General features: G+C 43.5%; 2 protein-coding genes across 4 annotated transcripts in view; both read left to right on the top strand.

Annotated features, from left to right (window-relative positions):
* Window positions 1–43: 43 nt before the first annotated feature.
* LOC135512831 (ER degradation-enhancing alpha-mannosidase-like protein 3) lies at window positions 44–15,168 on the top strand. Its single transcript, XM_064935261.1, is given in 22 exon segments — window positions 44–1,433; window positions 1,537–1,582; window positions 3,786–3,886; window positions 4,045–4,084; window positions 4,204–4,316; window positions 4,396–4,549; window positions 4,921–5,055; window positions 5,382–5,487; window positions 5,673–5,770; window positions 5,915–6,040; window positions 6,176–6,259; window positions 6,343–6,426; window positions 8,253–8,377; window positions 8,564–8,786; window positions 8,895–9,040; window positions 9,178–9,194; window positions 9,197–9,321; window positions 9,502–9,693; window positions 9,841–10,006; window positions 10,207–10,392; window positions 10,726–10,773; window positions 13,828–15,168. Coding segments are annotated over 22 exon segments (2,724 nt in total). The 5' UTR covers window positions 44–1,308; the 3' UTR covers window positions 14,112–15,168.
* Window positions 15,169–16,466: 1,298 nt separating this feature from the next.
* Window positions 16,467–20,642, top strand: part of zgc:92140 (uncharacterized protein LOC447854 homolog) — a 31,863-nt gene continuing 27,687 nt past the window's right edge. For 2 of the 3 annotated variants that reach the window (XM_064935259.1, XM_064935258.1), the window contains exon 1: window positions 16,467–16,577. The gene's annotated coding sequence lies outside the window, so the exon portion shown is untranslated. Of the gene's footprint in view, window positions 16,578–16,613; window positions 16,821–20,642 lie in introns of those variants that run through there. The other variant, XM_064935260.1, reaches the window with a different exon arrangement.

Here is a 20,642-nt window from a genome sequence, read left to right as displayed (position 1 = left end):
ACTACAACATTTAGGTGTTGGAAGGGGCTGAGGGACCTACATCCTAACCGGATGCGGATGTTGTTGACGTTTATCTTAACAGTACCTTTGCTTTTATTTCACGTCCAGTTGGCGGCTAAGGGTTCAGGTTACAGAGAACGGCCAAATATAACAAGCAGAACAGAAGACACTGCCCGAGGGGCTTAACTCAACGGCTGGAATGGACTCGGTGCCTTTCCTACTTCGCTTGTTTTTGGACTGTCATTTACCGGACAAGCTGGCTAGCTAGCTGGCTAGTAACGTTAGGCTCCACAACTGTCGGACGAAAGAAGGGAACAGTCAAAGGAGGAAGGAAATAACAGCCAACAAAGTTAGCTTTCTGGTTAATTAGCTTTCTCGTCTAGCTTGCTTTACGGATATCCTAATTGTTATAGCTAACATTAGCTAGATCTTCTCTATGGGGCAACTGTCGATAACGGAACAACTTTGTAGTCAACTACGTTATCAGATTTAGTTAATGATTAGCTAATTATTTTGTAGTTTTAAGTTGACCTGAAAGCGAGAATTTACCTCTTCGGTATTACTGGCAGTAGCTCAGCGTTTATGGTGTCCGCTTAACCAGACACGGATGTCAAGTAACGTTAATAGGAAAGGAGAGTTTGTTTTGATTGACTTGAAGAATGTTACACTCAGTAATCAATAATGTGTTAATAAACGCCACAGACAGCGGGGTTTAACAGTATGTGAATGTTTTGTGTTGACTGAAGCGTTGCCAACGTGTCACACGCTACGGTAGGGTCCGGGTGCCGCGCGTGTCAGTGATTGGAAAGCAAACAGGTGTGACCAACAGGTGAACGCGGTTTTAAGGGATTTGACACTGAGTCAAGGAAGGAGTGTGCGCGAACGTCTTGGTATAACTTTGTCTTAGATATTAAGACGCATTTTATGACAGATCACTAATATTAGTTTAAATAATACTACAGCATTCCTGCATTCTGGCAAATATATTACTTATGAGTCTGATTTTTTTAGATACTGCCATATACCGGGATTTGTACATTATGACTTTGGTGAGGTGGAGTGAGTCAAATATGGTGTCTAAATGGGCATTAATAAGCTTATTTGTAACAATATTGTTGGCCTTATAAACAGCACTGCCTCAATGTGTTGTTTGAAAGCGTTAAGTAATCATTGGGCAGACAGACTGCTGAATATGTGAACATGAGATCTGAGTGCTTGTGTTTATCAGAGAGTGTTGTGGTGTCTAGGCCAATATTAATGTGATGATCAGTTACAGTTGCGCTTAACTGAAAAAGCCAGGTTGTAGCTATGTGGACAGTGTTGTGGTTTCGCCCTGCAACAATGTCGGCCCTATTGTTCTCATTGCTGCTATTGCTGAGCACCTTATGCAGGCTTGGACAATCTATGTCACGAGAGGAGAAGCTCAAACTGAGGTGAGTGAGAATGATGGTCTGGTTCTGGGCTAGATGTGTGACAAGTCCTGAATTCCTCAGACAAAGGAGAATGAGCTAAGCTGACTTGTTCTTTCCCTTCAAGGAACCAAGTGGTTGAGATGTTTGACCATGCTTATTCAAATTATATGGTAAGTCTCATCACCGCACCTGCCCCATTAATATAACTGAGATCAAATCCAAGTTCAATGGTCGCATACACAGTTTATCAGATGTTCTAGCGGGTGCAGTGAAATGCTTGTGTTACTAGTTTCTAACAATGCATTAAAATATCAAACAAGTACACAAATAATAATAATTTTAAAGATTACAAAAACCACAACAAGAAATCAAGAAATGTCCAAACTAAATAAATAAATAAATAAAAACCCAAATAGCACTGTAACACATCCAAATGCAATCTATACGTATTTACACAAGATATACTAAGAATGGTATGTACAGCAGTAGCTATTTTAGTGAGCTATGTTAAGATTCCAGTATATAAATGAATATACAGTGTATAAACAGTGTAACTAAAATGCATGGTACAGTAGTAGCAATATTAGAATGATCTGTTTACAAACAGTATTTAATTACACAGTACAAAACCCTATGGAAGAATGTATAGAATTTCTGGAAATTAGCTTCCGGACCAGAGTCCTGAATATAAATATACACTCAGTGGACAGTTTATTAGGTACATCCATCTAGTACCGGGTCAGACCCTCCCTTTGCCTCAAACAGCCTGAATTCTTCGGGGCATGGAAACGTTGCGCAATTGGTATCAAGGGACCAAATGTGTGTCAGGAAAAGATTCCCCAAACCATTACACCACCGCCACCAACCTATACTGTTGACACCAGGTGGGATGGGGCCATGGACTCATGTTGCTTATGCCAAATCCTGACTCTGCCATCAGCATGACGCAACTGGGATTCGCAAACACCAACCAGGCAATTTATTTGTTTTGTTTATTTTTTTAAATCACTCAACTGTCTAGTGTTGGTGACCACAAACCAACTGGAGCTACTTATTGTTTTTAGCTGATAGGAGTAGAACCCGGTGTGATCGTCTGCTGCAATAGCCCATCCATGAAAAGGAACGACGAGTTGTGCATTCCGAGATGCCATTCTACACACCACTGTTGTACTGCACTGTTACTTGCCTGTTTGTGGCCCACCTGTTAGCTTGCATGATTCTTACCATTATCCTTTGACCTCTCATCAACGAGCTGTTTTCACCCACAGGACCTTCGCTGACTTTTTGTTTGTCGCGCTATTCTCAGTAAATCCCCTAGACACTGTTGTGTGTGAAAAGCCTAGGAGGTTGGCCATTTATGAGATACTGGAACCGACACACCTGGCACCGACGCTCATACCACACTCAGTCGCTTAGGTAACTTGTTTTGCCCATTCTAGCACTCAATCGAACAGTAATTGAACTGCATGTCTGCCTGCTTTGTATAGCAAGCTACGGCCAGGTGACTCACTGTCTGTAGGAGCAAACCATTTTTGTGAACCTAATAAACTGGCCACTGAGTGTATATGTGATGTGTGTGTATGGACAGTATGTGAATAGAAAAGGTATGTGTGTGTATAGCAGTAGTTATATAGGATGAGCCATGACTAGAATACAATATATATATATATATATATATAAGTGGGTAAAACCGTATCTAAACATTAAGGTGACCAGTGTTTAATGACTATTTATTCGGTTCAGTGCCTTCAGAAAGTATTCAAGCCCCATGACGTTTTCTACTTTGTTGTTTTACAAAGTGGGATTCAAATTGATTGAAATCTTCTTCTTTTTTTTGGTCGACGATCTACAAAAAATACTCTTATCAAATTGGAAGAAAAATGCTAGACAGCCATTTTCAAGTCTTGAAAATTGATTTGTGTTTTAGGTTATAAAAAAATAAAAAATTGAAACCATTTCTCTATTTGATTTTGCTTTGTTATTATGGGGTATTGTGTGTAGATGAGGAAAAATAATTTCAACCATTTTAGAATAAGGTTGTAACATTACAAAATGTGGAAAAAGTCAAGGGGTCTGAATACTATCCGAATGCACTGTATGCCTATATAGACTCTAAGCTTTCCATTGACATGCTCCTATGAACTTCTCATGTTGGTGCTCGTGGGTCCTTTCAGATTAAATTAGTGCTTGGCAAGTGTTTTACATTTCTGCTTTATTTGCCAGGAACAGATATGAATGTATTGATTTTGGTGTGGTAGAGTTTTGCAAGGAAACTAATTGAACCTTATTTATGCCTACTGTATGTCAAGTATTGTCTGACATATGTTCAACATTTACACACTACTATTGATCCTTATTGGTTGTGTTCTCCAGGACCATGCGTACCCAGCAGATGAGCTGATGCCTCTGACGTGTCGGGGGAGGGTGCGTGGGCTGGAGCCCAGTCGGGGAGACGTGGATGACGCACTGGGGATGTAAGGGCCTGTCTGCCTGCCTGCCTTCAGGCCTGAGTAGGATGTGGTAACGGGAGAAACAGTTCTGTTGGCACTGGAATACTCTTGAGTCTCTATGTTGATATCTTCTCGCCATAAGGGACAGTGATTTGATTGAATTGTCTCCGTGTGTTTTTAAGGTTCTCTCTCACCCTCATCGACACCCTGGACACTCTAGTGGTGAGTAAAATCTCTTTAGTTTGTATCACCGACCAGTAAGCTGCCTTGTTGGTTTTGTTCAGTCTCTGTTTTTAGGGATGCTTTGATTTTAATTGATTTCCTCCTGTATTTACTTCCAGCTCTTAAACAAGACAGCAGAGTTTGAAGCAGCAGTGAGGAGAGTGCTGAAAGATGTGCGACTCGACAATGACGTTGTGGTGTCTGTCTTTGAGACCAACATCCGTGTGCTGGGGTAAGAAAAAACAAAAGCCAGTTGACTGGCTGGACATCATGTGTGCTTGTAACTATTGTGACTTTCCTTATGTTTTCAGGGGGCTGCTAGGGGGCCACTCCATGGCTGTGATGCTGAAGGATGCAGGGCATTACATGCAGTGGTACCAGGATGAGCTGCTCCACATGGCCAAAGACCTGGGTCTCAGACTCCTGCCTGCCTTCAACACCAGCAGTGGCCTGCCTTACCCCAGGGTGAGCTCTGACTATACATGCAGCCTATACATAGACTTAACATAAGGTTTCGGCTGTTGTGTTTTTACCATAATATGTCACACACACACACCCACACAAGCATGTACATACACCCATAAGGTTAGAGGGCAACCTTTTGCAAGCACATTAGCTAAAAGGATGCCGTCGGCTAGCGGGTAAGAGTACAGCAGCCCTCTCAGATTATGACTGCATCATTTAATTTTCTGCTTCAGTGCTCTGCTTGCAGCTGCCATAGTTTTCAGAGGCAGAGTTTTCTATGGCTGTGTAGTTCACGTGGACAATGACTTGGAACACAGCGGTGTATTTCAGTCTATGACATCTATATTGAGCCTTATAATTCCACTCAACAGGTAAACTTGAAGCATGGTGTCAGGGGTCCTGAGTCTCGGACGGGCACAGAGACGGACACCTGCACAGCTTGTGCTGGTACCATTATTCTGGAGTTCGCTGCCTTGAGTCGCTTCACTGGGGACCCTGTGTTTGAGGTATAAGACATTTGTCTCTTTTACTTTAAAATGTGTGTTCAGATCACGGCTGATGCATGACTAGACTGCAGCGGTACTAGACCTTAAAGGGTTAGTCCAGCTTGTTGACTCTCGGAGATCCCATTGTGTCTGAATGATATTGATTCATGGTCTTCTGTAGTTCAGTTGGTAGAACAAGGCTCTTGCCACGCCAGGATAGTGGATTTTGAGTCCCAGGACCACCCGTGTTACGTTGTTTTTATCCATGCATGCCTAAGTTTGCATGAAATATTTTGCTAAATAGATTTTAAAAATAATAATTTTACAATTAATTTCATCAAACACAGGTCCATGCACGGAGAGCCCTAAACTTCCTGTGGGAGAAGAGACAGAGGAACAGCAACCTAGTGGGAACAACCATCAACATCCACTCAGGAGAGTGGGTCCGCAGGGGTGAGGGAGAGAACCCGTCCCAGGCCTTAACTAGTATGATAAAGGATGATTTACATGGATTTTTCCCGCAAAGGACAGTGTATTGGAGGTGGTAGAAGTGAATGGGCAAGGGGGTAGGCGCTGATGTTCTGTACTTGTAGAAATGTTTCTGAGGTATGAAACGGTACACTGTTGTATTGTTCCAGACAGCGGAGTTGGAGCAGGGATCGACTCGTATTATGAGTACCTGCTGAAAGCCTACATTCTCCTGGGAGATGACCTCTTTCTGCAGCGCTTCAACATTGTGAGTGACATCACACGCTGTAACCATTCTCCAGCCGAAATCATGAAAGGATATTATGTCTTTATTATGATGGAATTCAATATACAGAAAGTATGCTCCATTCTCATCCTCAGCTTGTCATATTTTCTCATTATTTGTTTCCAGCACTATGCGTCTATAATGAAGTACATCAGCCAGCCTCCTCTCCTGCTGGATGTTCACATCCACAAGCCTCTGCTGCCTGCTCGCACCTGGATGGACTCCCTCCTGGCCTTCTTCCCTGGGCTGCAGGTGAGACACTCAGCCTGGCGTCACTAACAGACCAGCTGCCGAAGCAGGGGTTTTAGTACATAAAGATATTGCTGAGATTATGGAGACAAATGTAAACATGTATTTTCCTCCTAACCTTGTTAATGAATCCCCCAGGTGTTGAAGGGAGATATCCGGCCAGCCATTGAGACCCATGAGATGCTGTATCAAGTCACCAAGAAACACAACTTCCTCCCAGAGGTTAGCTCAATTTTTTTTGCTTCCTCTCCCTCCTTTTTCTCTCACTCAGGTTGTAGCCTTTAACACCCCTCTTTGTTCCCTAGGCGTTCACCACTGATTTCAGGGTACACTGGGCTCAGCATCCACTTAGACCTGAGTTTGCAGAGAGCACCTATTTCCTGTACAAGGTAAGAACTATGCAGACATGCAGTCTAGAAGTTGACATAGATCCATGAACATACAGTAGTCAGAATTTTCAGACCCCTTGACTTTTTCCACATTTTGTGATGTTACAGCCTTAATCTAAAATGTGTGTGTGTATATATATATATACATTTTTTTTAATCATCATCAATCTTCACACCATACCCCACAATGATAATGCGAAAACAGGTTTTTAGACATTTTTTGCAAGTGTATTGAAAAAAAAAACAATGCTTATTTATATAACTATTCAGACCCTTTGCTATGAGACTCAATTGAGCTGAGGTGCATCCTGTTTCCAATGATCACCCTGTTTCCAATGATCACCCTGTTTCCAATGATCACCCTGTTTCCAATGATCACCCTGTTTCCAATGATCACCGTTGCGAGGTTTCTTCAACTTGATTGGAGTCAACCTGAGGTAAATTCAATTGATTGGACATTATTTGGAAAGGCACCCACTTGTCTATATAAGGTCCCACAGTTGACAGTGCATGTCAGAGTAAACACCAGGCCATGAAGTCAAAGGAATTGTCCGTAGAGTTCTGAGACGGGATTGTGTCGAAGCATAGATCTGGGGAAGTTTACCAAAACATTTCTGCAGCTTTGAAGGTCCCCAAGAACACAGTGGCCTCCATCGAAGGTTGCTGGATCGAATAACCAAGCTGACAAGGTAAAAAAATGTTGTTCTGCCCCTGAGAAATGTATGTCGATTTAAGGCAGCCCCCCACACCTCTCTGATTTTTGGAACCACCAAGACACTTCCTAGAGCTGGCCACCTAGCCAAACTGAGCAATCATGGGAGAAAGGTCATGGTCAGGGAGGTGACCAAGAACCCGATGGTCACTCTGACAGAGCTCCAGGGTTCCTCGGTGGAGATGGTTGTCATTCTGGAAGGTTCTCCCATCTCTGCAGCACTCTACCAATTAAGCCCTTATGGTAGAATGGCCAGACGGACGCTACTCCTCAGTAAAAGGCACATGACAGTCCACTTGGAGTTTTGCCAAAAGGCACCTAAAGGAGAATCAGACCATGAGAAACAAGATTCTCTGGTCTGATGAAACCAAGATTGAACACTTTGGCCTAAATGCCAAGAGTCACGTCTGGAGGAAACCTGGCACCATCCATACAGGAACTGGGAGACTAGTCAGGGTTGAGGGAGAGATCCTTGATGAAAACCTGCTCCAGAACAGAACCTCTGACTGAGGCAAAGGTTCAACTTCCAACAGGACAATGACCCGAAGCACACAGCCAAGACAACGCAGGGAGTGGCTTCAGGACAATTCTCTGAATATCCTTCAGTGGCCCAGCCAGATCCTGAACTTGAATCCGATCGTACATCTCTGGAAAGATCTGAAAATAGCTGTGCAGCAACGCTCCCCAGCCAAACTTCTAGAGCTTGTGAGGATCTGCACAGAAGAATGGGAGAAACTCCCCAAATACAGGTGTGTCAGGCTTGTAGCGTCATACCAAAGAAGACTCGAGGCTGTAATCGCTGCCAAAGGTGCTTCAACAAAGTACATAGTAAAGGGTCTAAATACTTAAGTAAATGTGATATCTCAGTTTTCTTATTTATAATACATTTGCAAAAATTTCAAAAATCATGTATTCGCTTTATGATTATGATAACTGGCTCATGTAGGTAGAGGATTTTTATTTTCTTTTAAATCCATTTTAGAATAAGGCTGTGAACACGTGAAGAGGTCTGAATACTTTCTGAATGCACTGTACATTTTGATCTCAGTGGCCTTCATTATTGCCTAATCCAGTTGTACAGTGTCTAACCCTGGTCCCACTGTTCCCTCTCTAGGCCACCAAAGACCCCTACTACCTAGAGGTAGGCCGCACGGTGCTGGACAACCTGAATCGCTTTGCCCGGGTCCCCTGCGGCTTTGCTGCCATGAAGGACGTTCGCACCGGGAGCCACGAGGACCGGTGAGAGCCCAGATCCAGGGGAATAGCCAAGGGACGGGGAGGGTCTGACTGACATTTAATGATGGGTGGGAAACAGAGGTGGATGGTTTAAGTGGCTGAGCAACAGTGTGCCAGGCAGGTAGTTAAATCAAACTGGTTTATGTGGTGTCTACTCTGCTGCTCCAAATTTGGCCTGCTTCCTCTCAGAATGGACTCCTTCTTCCTTGCGGAGATGTTCAAGTACCTGTTCCTGCTGTTTGCAGAGGAGGAAGATCTGCCGTTTAATGTTGAGGACTACATCTTCACCACCGAGGCTCACCTCCTGCCCCTGTCCCTGTCCACTGTCCCTCACGCCCCCTCTCCTCCAGCCAACTCCACGGTACAGGCTGCATCTCTGCCTCATCTGTCCGCCTCTGTCAAATCTCTTTGGGTGGGTATAGTAAAATCACATGCTATAACCAACTATAGTTCTAATGATACTACTTATAATATTCAGATGATCGAGTTGGTCATGTTTGTTCTCTCCCACCTGTCTTAGTCAGAGGAAGAGCTGGATGACTCCAACTTTGATTGGACCTGCCCCAACACACGCCTCCTTTTCCCTGACCCTGCCTTTCCTCGGAACCTCCGAGATCCAATCAGAAGTGCTGTGGACAAGAGCTGTCCCCGCCCTGCCCTTCACCGGTAAGGGACATTATGCCTAACGTGAGGAATCATGTTAAGTGCTTTTTGTACTGAAATATGGTAGAATATTATTCTTGTCACAACCATACTGAATGTGAACATTAATGCCCTCCAACATTAATGACCTTCTCGTCCAGTGAGCCAGGGATGGGTCGCCCCCTCTGAGGGCTCAGGACTTCATGGCCAACAACCCTGATCACCTGGAGCTGCTGAGGAGGATGGGAGTTAGCCTTATACACCTGAAGGACGGCAGAGTGCAGCTAGTCCAACACGCTACACAGGTAAATAATCATGCACAATACAAGCCGGGAGACGTTTTTGCTATCAATTTGAATGGGGTCATAAGATAACTGCAACCCCCCCCCCCCCATATGAGTCTTATTCAGTCTCTCCCCATCTACTGCCCTCTCCTCTCTAACTCCATCTCCGTCCCTCTCTCTCCCATTACTTCCTCACTCTAGGCGGTCAGTGCTGTAGCAGCAGAGGACGGGATGCGCTTCATGCAGGAGATGATGGAGTTGTCCAGCCAGCAGCAGAAGGAGCAGCTCCCGCCGCGCGCCGTACAGATCATCTCCCACCCCTTCTTCGGCAGAGTGGTGCTGACTGCTGGCCCAGCACAGTTTGGCACAGACCTTTCCAAGAGCATCACTGGGGTGAGTGTGTTTCAGTGTGCCAATTTCCAATGGATGGGCACCTGTCTGCTTGTTTGTTTATACTGTCTTGCCCCTTGGCACCAGACGTTCTCTATTCTCAGCGTTCCGAGTGACGTTTGAACATGTACTCTCTTTGTCTGTCTGTAGGTGCGTGGGTTTGTGACAGTGGCTGAGCCCTACAGTGGCTGTGCGGAGCTGAGCAACGCTGCCTTTGTACAGGGCCGCATCGCTTTGTTGCAACGGGGGCAGTGTATGTTCGCTGAGAAGGCAAGACACATCATGAAGGCTGGTGCCATCGGAGGCATCGTCATCGGTAAGGAGACCAACTAACACAGGATCTTAATTTAAACAAATTAATCTACTTCAAGAAGGCTTCACTAACTCTCATCATACTTCTGACATTTATACATGTTCATAACACTTTATGTATATAACCTTTTTAATAAACTGATGTATTACCATTTATAGGGTCCTCTTTTACCCTGCTAACTACCCCCTCTTTCTCCCCAACAGATGACAACGAGGGCAGCAGCAGTGACACAGCTCCCCTCTTCCAGATGGCCGGCGATGGACGCAACACGGACGACGTCACCTTGCCCCTGCTCTTCCTGTTCTACAAGGAGGGAAACATCCTGTTGGAGGCTCTTAAGGAGTACAGGGAGGTGGAGGTGCTGCTGAGCGACAAGGCCAGAGACCGAGGTGAGATCCACTGGACAGAACAGGAGGGTGCTACTGACTGGAGGCATGTTCAGAACATGGGTCCTTATTTCAGCTCATTAGAGACTAGATTTGATTCTGTGAAGATTTCAAAATGGCCAGCATTTCAGGGTTCAGTGGTGACTCTAAATAGTGGGCCTGTGGCCACTATACAGTAGCAGCTTGGTGGAGATAGGTGATGGTTAGCACCCTGTGTGATACAGGATACAGCTCCTTTTCCATTTGTCTTCCTTCTCTCCTTCCCTGTAGTGGACTGTAACAGTAACTTTCCTCTGCTCTCTTTCTTTCCTTTCCCTTCACCCTTTGGATGAACAGCCTCCATATTCAAAGGTAAACCTCTCCCCGGCATCCTGCTGGAGAGCAGTAAGTATCGCCCTCTTTCCCCTCTCCTCCATTATTTTGTGTGTGGTAGAGCAGCTCGGTGTAGGTTAGTCTTGCGTAAATAGCTGGCCATCTCAGAACTCATCAAAAGCATGGTACTGTTGGTCTGTACTGCACATGACTCATCAGTACCGTGCTGTTTATAGTTCGCTGCCTCTTGTGAACTGCAACACTGCTCTATTTCTGTCTGGGAATGACCGGTGTGGGTGCTTGTGTTAGATATACAGTACCAGTCAAAGGTTTCAAATCAAATCAAATCCAATTTTATTTGTCACATACACATGGTTAGCAGATGTTAATGCGAGTGTAGCGAAATGCTTGTGCTTCTAGTTCCGACAATGCAGTAATAACCAACAAGTAATCTAACTAACAATTCCTAAACTACTGTCTTATACACAGTGTAAGGGGATAAATAATATGTACATAAGGATATATGAATGAGTGATGGTACAGAGCAGCATAGGCAAGATACAGTAGATGGTATCGAGTACAGTATATACATATGAGATGAGTATGTAAACAAAGTGGCATAGTTAAAGTGGCTAGTGATACATGTATTACATAAGGATGCACTCGATGATATAGAGTACAGTATATACGTATGCATATGAGATGAATAATGTAGGGTAAGTAACATTATATAAGGTAGTATTGTTTAAAGTGGCTAGTGATATATTTACATCTGAATGGTTTGGACACACCTACTCATTCCAAAGTTTTTCTTTATTTGTACTTTCTTCTACATTGTAGAATAATTGTGAAGACATCAAAACTATGAAATACGTGGAATCATCTAGTAACCAAAAAAGTTTTAAACAAAGAAAAATATATTTGAGTCTTCAAAGTAGCCTCTCTTTGCCTTGATGACAGCTTTGCATACTCTTTGCATTTTCTCAACCAGCTTCATGAGGTAGTCACCTGGAATGCATTTAAATTAACAGATGTGGCTTGTTAAAAGTGAATTTGTGAAATGTATTTCCTCCTTAATGCATTTGAGCCATTCAGTTGTGTTGTGACATGGTAGGTGGTATACAGAAGGTAGCCCTATTTGGTAAAAGACCAAGTCCATTTTATGGCAAGAACAGCTCAAATAAGCAAAGACAAATGACAGTCATCATTACTTTGAGACATGAAGGTCAGTCAATGTGGAAAATTTCAAGGACTTCAAGTGCAGTCGCAAAAGCCATCAAGCGCTATGATGAAACTGGCTCTCATGAAGACCGTCAAAGGAAAGGAAGACCCAGAGTTACCTCTGCTGCAGATGATAAATTCATTTGAGTTAACTGCACCTCAGATGCTTCAGAGTTCAAATAACAGACACCTCTCAACATCAACTATTCAGAGGAGACTGTGAATCAGGCCTCCATGGTCGAATTGCTGCAATGAAACCACTACCAAAGGACACCAACAAGAAGAACAGATTTGCTTGGGCCAAGAAACACAAACAATGGACATTAGACTTGTGGAATTCTGTCCTTTGGTCTGATGAGCACAAATTTGAGATTTTTGGGTCCAACTGCCGTGTCTTTGTGATGCAGAGTAGGTGAACGAATGATCTCTGCATGTTTAGTTCCCACCGTGAAGCATGGAGGAGGTGTGATGGTGTGGGGGTGCTTTGCTGGTGACACTGTCAGTGATTTATTTAGAATTCATGGCACACTTAACCAGCATGGCTACCACAGCATTCTGCAGCGATATGCCATCTCATCTGGTTTGCGCTTAGTCCCACTATCATTTGTTTTTCAACAGGACAATGACCCAACACACCTCCAGGCTGTGTAAGGGTTATTAGACCTAGGAGGAGAGTGATGGAGTGCTGGGTCAGATGACCTGGCCTGCACAATCACCTGACCTCAATTGAGATGGTTTGGGATGAATTGGACCGCAGCGCCAAGGCAAAGCAGACAAGTGCTCATCATATGTGGGAGCATCTTCAAGACTGTTGTAAAAGCATTCGAGGTGAAGCTGGTTGAGAGAATGCCAAGAGTGTGTAAAGCTGTCAAGGCAAAGGGTGGCTAATTTGAAGAATCTGAGAAAAAGGAAGAAACTGCACAGCGCTCTTGATTGTGTCACTGTCCTTTAATAAGCTTACGTTTCATCCACATGGCCTTCGTCAGAGCTTTTGTGTGTTTTAAATTAACACCCTTATGTAGACAGCTCGACCCACATCTTTTCCATGGATCAAATGGGGTTGGAGTCGAGGGAAAACACATAAGTGCTACCAAATATAACAATGTGCATTTTTATTTATATATATATATATTTTGTGTGTATTTTCCCTCGACTCAACCCCATTTGATGCATGGAATGGATGTGGGTGGGGCTATTTGGGTGCTCATTTTAAAAAACGCACAAAAGCTCTGACGATGTCTGTGAGGCCGATACGTAAAGCTTATTAAAGAACAGTGATGCTATCGAGCGGTGTGCGGGTTTCTTTTTTTTTCTCTCCTTTTATTCAACTGTTACCATGCACCTGCAAAAAAGAGAGCTCAGATGAGTTCCTTTTGAATTTTTACTTTTATAATATATTTTAATTTAATTGTTTACTACATGATTCCATGTGTTATTTCATAGTTTTGATGTCTTCACTCTTCTATCATGTAGAAAATAGTAAAAATAAAGAACCCTTGAATGAGTAGATATGTCCAAACTTTTTTTGACTGGTAGTGCACATACAGTGGGACAAAAGTATTTAGTCAGCCACCAATTGTGCAAGTTCTCCCACTTAAAAGATGAGAGAGGCCTGTAATTTTCATCATAGGTACACTTCAACTATGACAGACAAAATGAGATTAAAAAAAATCAGAAAATCACATTGTAGGATTTTTTATGAATTTATTTTCAAATTATGGTGGAAAATAAGTATTTGGTCAATAACAAAAGTTTCTCAATACCCCACTGTACATGCTGAGTAGGACATGGATGGCTGGATGGATACTCGGAACCTATATGGATGATTGTGCAGGTTACAGTTTATTTATTGTGGTGGAATGTGATCTGAAAATAAACTGAGCTCACCCCTTTCTCCTTCCTCAGGTGGGGACACTCAGGAGGAGGACCAAACTTCACCCACCTCCGCAACACTTGACCGGTCACACGTGAGCACTGTGGAGCTGGACGAATCAGCTCCCGAATTGGCTCCTGACAATGAGGAAGGGACTCCTGAGGAGGATGTGGGACCTGCCATTAAGAGTAACCCTGAGCCAGAGGAGGAGCCTGCTGTTGACAAGGACTCTAGCAGCAAATCAGTGAAGGCCATGATGGCTGATTGGCGGGAGGACTTAGAGGCGTTCCAGCAGATGGAGAAGGATGAGCTTTGACAGCCTCCACATTCCCCCCCTCTCCCTTATTCTCCTTCCCACTGATCTTTCCCAGCCACAGTATTGGCCTGGAGGACAGCTGACTGTGCCTCCTAAAGGATAACGTTTAAGTGGGGAGATGATTTTATAAGGAATGGTTACCAGGATTGAATACAGTGACTTCCACTCTGTTCTTTCTCTTCACCTGTCTCTAGTTTCTCAGGTGTCAACGTGCCAGTTGCTCCCCTGGCATACATCTGCCCATCTCATATTTCAGATTCTGGGGGGTCTTCTCTCTTTTGGCTCATAACAGAACAGACTGCAGTCCAGGTATGTCACCATGGACATCTGGTCTAGTTTCACTGTTTTCTGGTCTTTTTTTAAAAACTTTACGTTTATCTTCCTCTGAAATACATTTCTGGGTCACTGACATATGGGAGCAGATTCTGAGTGCTGGTTGAATAATAATCCACTGACTAACTGGTTGAATGATTGGTTTATTTAACTGTGATATGTTGTCGGAACATTTTACTATTTTATTTTGTGGACCTAATTTATGGGGTCAATATTAAGCTACTTGGCTGTAAGGGAATGCAGTGAGAAGCAGTCTAAAAGGCTAGTACTGAGAATGACTTAGCACTGGCACTCTCCAGGAAGATATGAAGTTATTAGTGTGACTGTCTATGTATTTGTCAGTTATTTCCAAGGTCATTTGAAATAAAGTGCAGGTTCTGGTCGGTGTGAGAGGTCACCCCTCTGGTCCACATGGGATGAACCGGCCCTACCCTTGCCCTCTGTGTCGTCATGGAGACAGGAGGGCAGACCGCATAGAAGGGTTGGTTGTATAGCAACAAAACCGACTGTTGCGCAACTATATCAAGATATAAAATACTGTACTGTCTTTGGGTATACCATGTTCTATATCTATGGTAGACAGTACCACTGACTGGCCAGCAGAGGGGATCCTTGTTTGGGGCATCATACTGATCTGGAGCTTGCTGACTGACTGGAAAACCAAGCAAACAAAAAAGCCAACAATGTAATTAACTTTTAATAAAATTGATAAAGAAATTAACAAGTGTTTTGTCATCTCAATTTTTTAAAACGTTTTTCAGGCAGTGTTAGACTAATGGTTTCTATTGGTTTTAGACTATTACATGACTGAAATGATAGTGGAACCATACAGTATTTGTATTGATAACCTCTTCACTGGGTTGGGATTAAAAGGGAATGGAGACATACATCAGAGGTGTTTCAATATTTTTTATGGGTTACTATTATACTATTTATGAATTTGATGCTTAATCTGCATAGATCATGCTGTGTACCCAATACATATAACATTTGTAAAAAACAATATCAGTGTCCCCATTACAACAAATACTTTTGTCCTTGAAACATTTCATTGCAATACTGTAGAATTCCATTCATTCCTATGGAGGACTGCCCCTTCTGCGGAGTGCCAATATGGTGGCCGATGGCGTCAAAGCCTCTTATTGGCCATTTTACATATCAGAAAACCAGGGTTAAAACACATCATTACGTGTACCACAGGAGGCTGCTGAGGAGAGAATGGCTCAGAATGGCTGGAATTGAGCAAATGCAATGGCATCAAACACCTGGAAACCATGTGTTTGATATATTTAATAACATGCAACTTACTCCGCTCCAGCCATTACCACAAACCTGTTCTCTCCAATTAAGGTGCCACCAACCTCCTGTGGCTTGTACCCCTATCCTCACATCTTTAATAGAATGTCTCGTTTTCTCTTAGGTCTATGGGCCCTATGCTGTTTCAGGCATTGCGTTCATTCTGTGCTAGAATCAATGGCTCACATTTTTCACAGAACTACTTATTTTCTCTCCAGAGAGAACAACTGCTGAGCTGGCATGGTTTAACTATACCTCTCCGTCCATGATCATGCATCTTGGCCAATTTCAAGTAACACGATATCATGCATTAAAAAAAGTATTTATGCACATTTCTGGTCTTTTTCCCCACTAATTGGTATTTTGACCAATCACATCAGATCTTTTCACAGATCTTTTGCAGAGTTGATCTAATTGGTCAAAATACAAATTAGTGAAAGATCAGAATTGGCTGCCTGTCTGAACGCAGCGATAATGTACCTGTCAATCTCATTTCCCAGAAAAGTAGTCCCTCTCACATGCTACTACTTGCTTCTGTTGTCAAATGTATTAATTTATTTAGCCACCTTTTAAATATATTTTTTAATTAAAAAAATAACCCTTCTATATTCTTATTGCCAAAAAATGAACAGAATATTTACATTAAAGTCCTAAGCAAGATGGCTGCATTACTGCGCGAAATAGTGGCATCCTGGTAAAATGACGCAAACCATAGTTTACGTTCAGTGAAGTGGTAATACGGCTCCGAGCCACACGCTGTAGCGCCAGCTCCCGCCTGACTGTCTGCGTAAAGCTCGGCGAATCTCAAGTGGACCGTGAAGGAACTGGTTCAGTAAAGTAAGTAGCTACATTCATAAAATACTCGCTATTAGTTTTAAAACGTTATTAGCGTCTTAAATGAACGTGCATATATGATTTCTTTCGTAGCCTTCTCTTTTGTTGTTGTTCTTTGACTCGGGCTGTGATTGCCTGGCGCTTTCCTTCCTGTGTCTTGGGGTTCGGCTCTCGGACATGTCTCTTAGACAAATCTGCATGCGTCAGGAGAAAGGAGACTATAGGGGAAATGGAGTACCCTAGTAGGTATGTGTTTTGTTTACCGTTTAGCATTATGCTCAGGTTGGATACAGTTCGATGGCTTTAAAGCTTTACCAATTTGTAAAAAAATATATAAAAAATCATTCACGCTGGTCCCCTTGCCCTGTCGCTCTCTCTTTTCTCCCTCGTCTGCAATGCCGTTTGTTTCTGGACTTGAAGCAACATGAACATAAGACACCTGGGCTGTTTTTAAAGACAATCACCTATCTAGGCATGTGTGTCTCTGTGTGTACACACGTCGAGACGTTACCCTATCTTTCCTTGCGGGAAACAATGCGCCCAGTGTGTCTCTGCAGCACAGCTGGACACAACTGTGTGTTGAGGCGAGGATCAACTTTGCTCCGCCACGTTAAATCTGGGCATGCGGCGCAGCTATACTATTAATTGACGCCTTAATTCAAACACATTACTTGTGTCGAGATTTACGGCTCCTCTGAGACTGAACGTGAATTGGCGGTGCTCGAGGTACTTGTCTGTATGTATATGACTACCTGACAGTGTCACTGCTCCATGAGCTCACAGGCGATCATATCGAGACACATACAGATCAATATGTCTTGGCCACTGATGTGCTTTAGTGATGTGGCTTCAGCAACCATATTATTGGGTAACGTAGTATTGAGCAACGTAGGATAATTTTTAGTGTTTACCTTACGTCGCCATAAGGATCTAGCCTTCTGTTTGACAATAATATAACAGCTGACTGATTTGCTGGTTAGTCGCTGGACGCTATCCCCTGCTGCTGGTCCACTGCAGTAATTGGACCGATGCACATGCATTAACATAGGTGTATTTGCTTTATTGCTTAGCCACGATATTCTGCTAGCAGCTTGTACATTGGCTAATATAGTCCTGCACTGTTGTGATTAGATGACCATGCAATCTACGTTTGTCTGACTTTATCTGTATGCCTCCATCTGCAGTCCTCATCCGTGAATGCGATATGTATGATTCGCCGCTCGCATATGGCTTTTGTTCCGGCGGCAGAAAAATACAGCGCACAGCTTGCTCTGAAGTCAGCGTCTCCCTCCAGGCAGAGAGAGAGATCTATTATTAGCTGTCCTGTCCTCGCTCATCTACCCATCTCTCTGCCTCTCAATTTGTGCTCTCGCACACTTCATCCCCTATCTGGCCACTGTCTGAATCTCAGGTGGTGATTTTCGCATGTCTTTGGCAGAGGTGGAGTGCAACCCTAATTGGGGTTGCTATGATGCAATGTTAACGTGACATCACTTTAACGGCCGGTCCTTGCTGTTCTGCCGCCCTAGGCAAGATCAAAAAATGCAGACCAACAACTAGAATAGTCCCACTAAGCAAAATTATGTGTAAAATATGTTGATTTTAGCATGTACATTTTGGTGGGGCAAACTCAATAATTTATGTTCGTGCATGCCAGCAAGCCACAACACTAAACAATACATTAATTTCACTGTAACAGTGACAAACTGTGCCCACAAACAGTTAGGGCATACATAAAGCTGTCCCAACAGCAGAGCTTTATTTTCAGCACCATGGAGTGAATTCTTACCGTGCCTACACCTGGCTATCAGTAGCTGATATAGCTACTTAATTAAACAAATGTGGTTTCTACTGACAATTGAGAGGTAATCCGTAATTTCGATTAAGACATTCATGAGTGAGCTTGAACAGACATAGTATATATAACTATTTGTTCAGCAGTTTTGAAATGTATAGTGACATTCAGAACTGTGCCATTCTTAGAGTATTCTCCATGTACACTAAGTCAGAACTGTAGGATAAATAAAGGGGGCATATAAGCAGCCAGCGAAAGCCCTTACCATATTATGTGATAACATTTCTCTAAAACAGGCTATAGGCTACATGTGCACCACCAACACTTCATAAAGCAGGCCTTTCTAATCGACCTGTCCTGGGTGTCCCGGAAGAATATTGACCTCATTCTGTCAGATGCCCGGTTATTCTTTAAAAGTGCTTTCCTCACCATCTTAAATAAGCATGCCCCATTCAAAAAATGTAGAACTAAGAACAGATATAGCCCTTGGTTGACTTCAGACCTGACTGCCCTTGACCAGAACAAACATCCTGTGGTGTACTGCATTAGCATTGCATAGCCCCCGCAATACGCAACTTTTCAGGGAAGTTAGGAACCAATATACACAAGTAGTTAGGAAGGCAAAGGCAAGCTTTTTTCAAACATAAATTTGCTTCCTGTAGCACAAACTCCAAAAAGCTCTGGGACACTAAAGTCCATGGAGAATAAGACCACCTCCTCCCAGCTGCCCACAGCACTGAGGCAAGGAAACACTGTCACCACTGATCAAGCTACAATAATTGAGAATTTCAATAAGTATTTTTCTATGGCTGGCCATGCTTTCCACCTGGCTTTCCCTACCCCAGTCAACAGCTCTGCACCCCCCACAGCAACTTGCCCAAGCCTCCCCATTTCTCCTTCACCCAAATACAGATAGCTGATGTTCTGAAATAGCTGCAAAATCTGGACCCCTACAAATCAGCTGGGCTAGACAATCTGGACCCTCTCTTTCTAAAAGTATCCGCCACAATTGTTGCGACCCATATTACTAGCCTGTTCAACCTCTTTTTTTGTATCGTCTGAGATCCCTAAAGATTGGAACGCTGCTGCGGTAATCCCCCTCTCCAAAGGGGGTGACACTCTAGACCCAAACTGTTATAGACCTATATCTATCCTTCCCTGCATTTCTATAGTCCTTTGAAAGCCAAGTTAACAAACAGATCACCGACCATTTCGGAAACAGCCTTGGTTTCTCAAATGACTGCCTTGCCTGGTTCACCAACTACTTCTCAGATAGAGTTCAATGTGTCAAATCGGAGGGCCTGTTGTCAGGACCTCTGGCAGTCTCTATGGGGTTGTCACAGGGTTCAATTCTCGGGCTGACTCTTTTCTCTGTATACATCAATGATGTCGCTCTTGCTGCTGGTGATTCTCTGGTACACCTCTATGCAGATGACACCATTCTGTATACTTCTGGCCCTTCTTTGGACACTGTGTTAACTAACCTCCAGATGCGCTTCAGTGCCATACAACACTCCTTTCGTGGCCTCCAGCTGCTCTTAAATGCAAGCAAAACTAAATGCATTACCTTCAACCGATTGCTGCTCTGGAGGGCTCTGACTTAGAATACGTGGACTACTACAAATACCTAGGTGTCTGGTTAGACTGAACTCTCCTTCCAGCCTCACATTAAGCATCTCCAATCCAAAATTAAATCTAGAATTGGTTTCCTATTTCACAACAAGCATCCTTCACTCATGCTGCCAAACATACCCTCATAAAACTGACTATCCTACCGATCCTTGACTTCGGCGATGTCATTTACAAAATAGCTTCACTCTACTCAGCAAATTGGATGCAGTCACAGTGCCTTCCATATTGTCACCAAAGCCCCATATACTACCCACCATTGCGACCTGTATGCACTCATTGGCTGGCCCTCGCTTCATATTCGTCATCAGACCCACTGGCTCCAGGTCATCTATAAGTCTTTGCGAGGTAAAGCCCTGCCTTATCTCAGTTCACTGGTCACCATTGCAGCACCCACCCGTAGCACGCGCTCCAGCGGGTATATTTCACTGTTCACCCCCAAAGCCAACTTTTCCTTTGGCTGCCTTTCCTTCCAGTTCTCTGCTGCCAATGAATTGCAAAAATCACTGAAGCTGGAGACTCATCTCCCTCACTAACTAAGCATCAGCTGTCAGAGCAGCTTATCGATCATTGCACCTGTACATCGCCCATCTGTAAATAGCCCACCTAACTACCTCATCCCCATATTATTTTTTCTCCTTTGC

This window comes from Oncorhynchus masou, chromosome 24 (assembly GCF_036934945.1).
Source record: "Oncorhynchus masou masou isolate Uvic2021 chromosome 24, UVic_Omas_1.1, whole genome shotgun sequence".
Lineage (NCBI taxonomy): Eukaryota > Metazoa > Chordata > Actinopteri > Salmoniformes > Salmonidae > Oncorhynchus > Oncorhynchus masou.
Note: the sequence above shows the minus strand (reverse complement) of the source record. Positions and strands in the feature narration are given on the sequence as shown.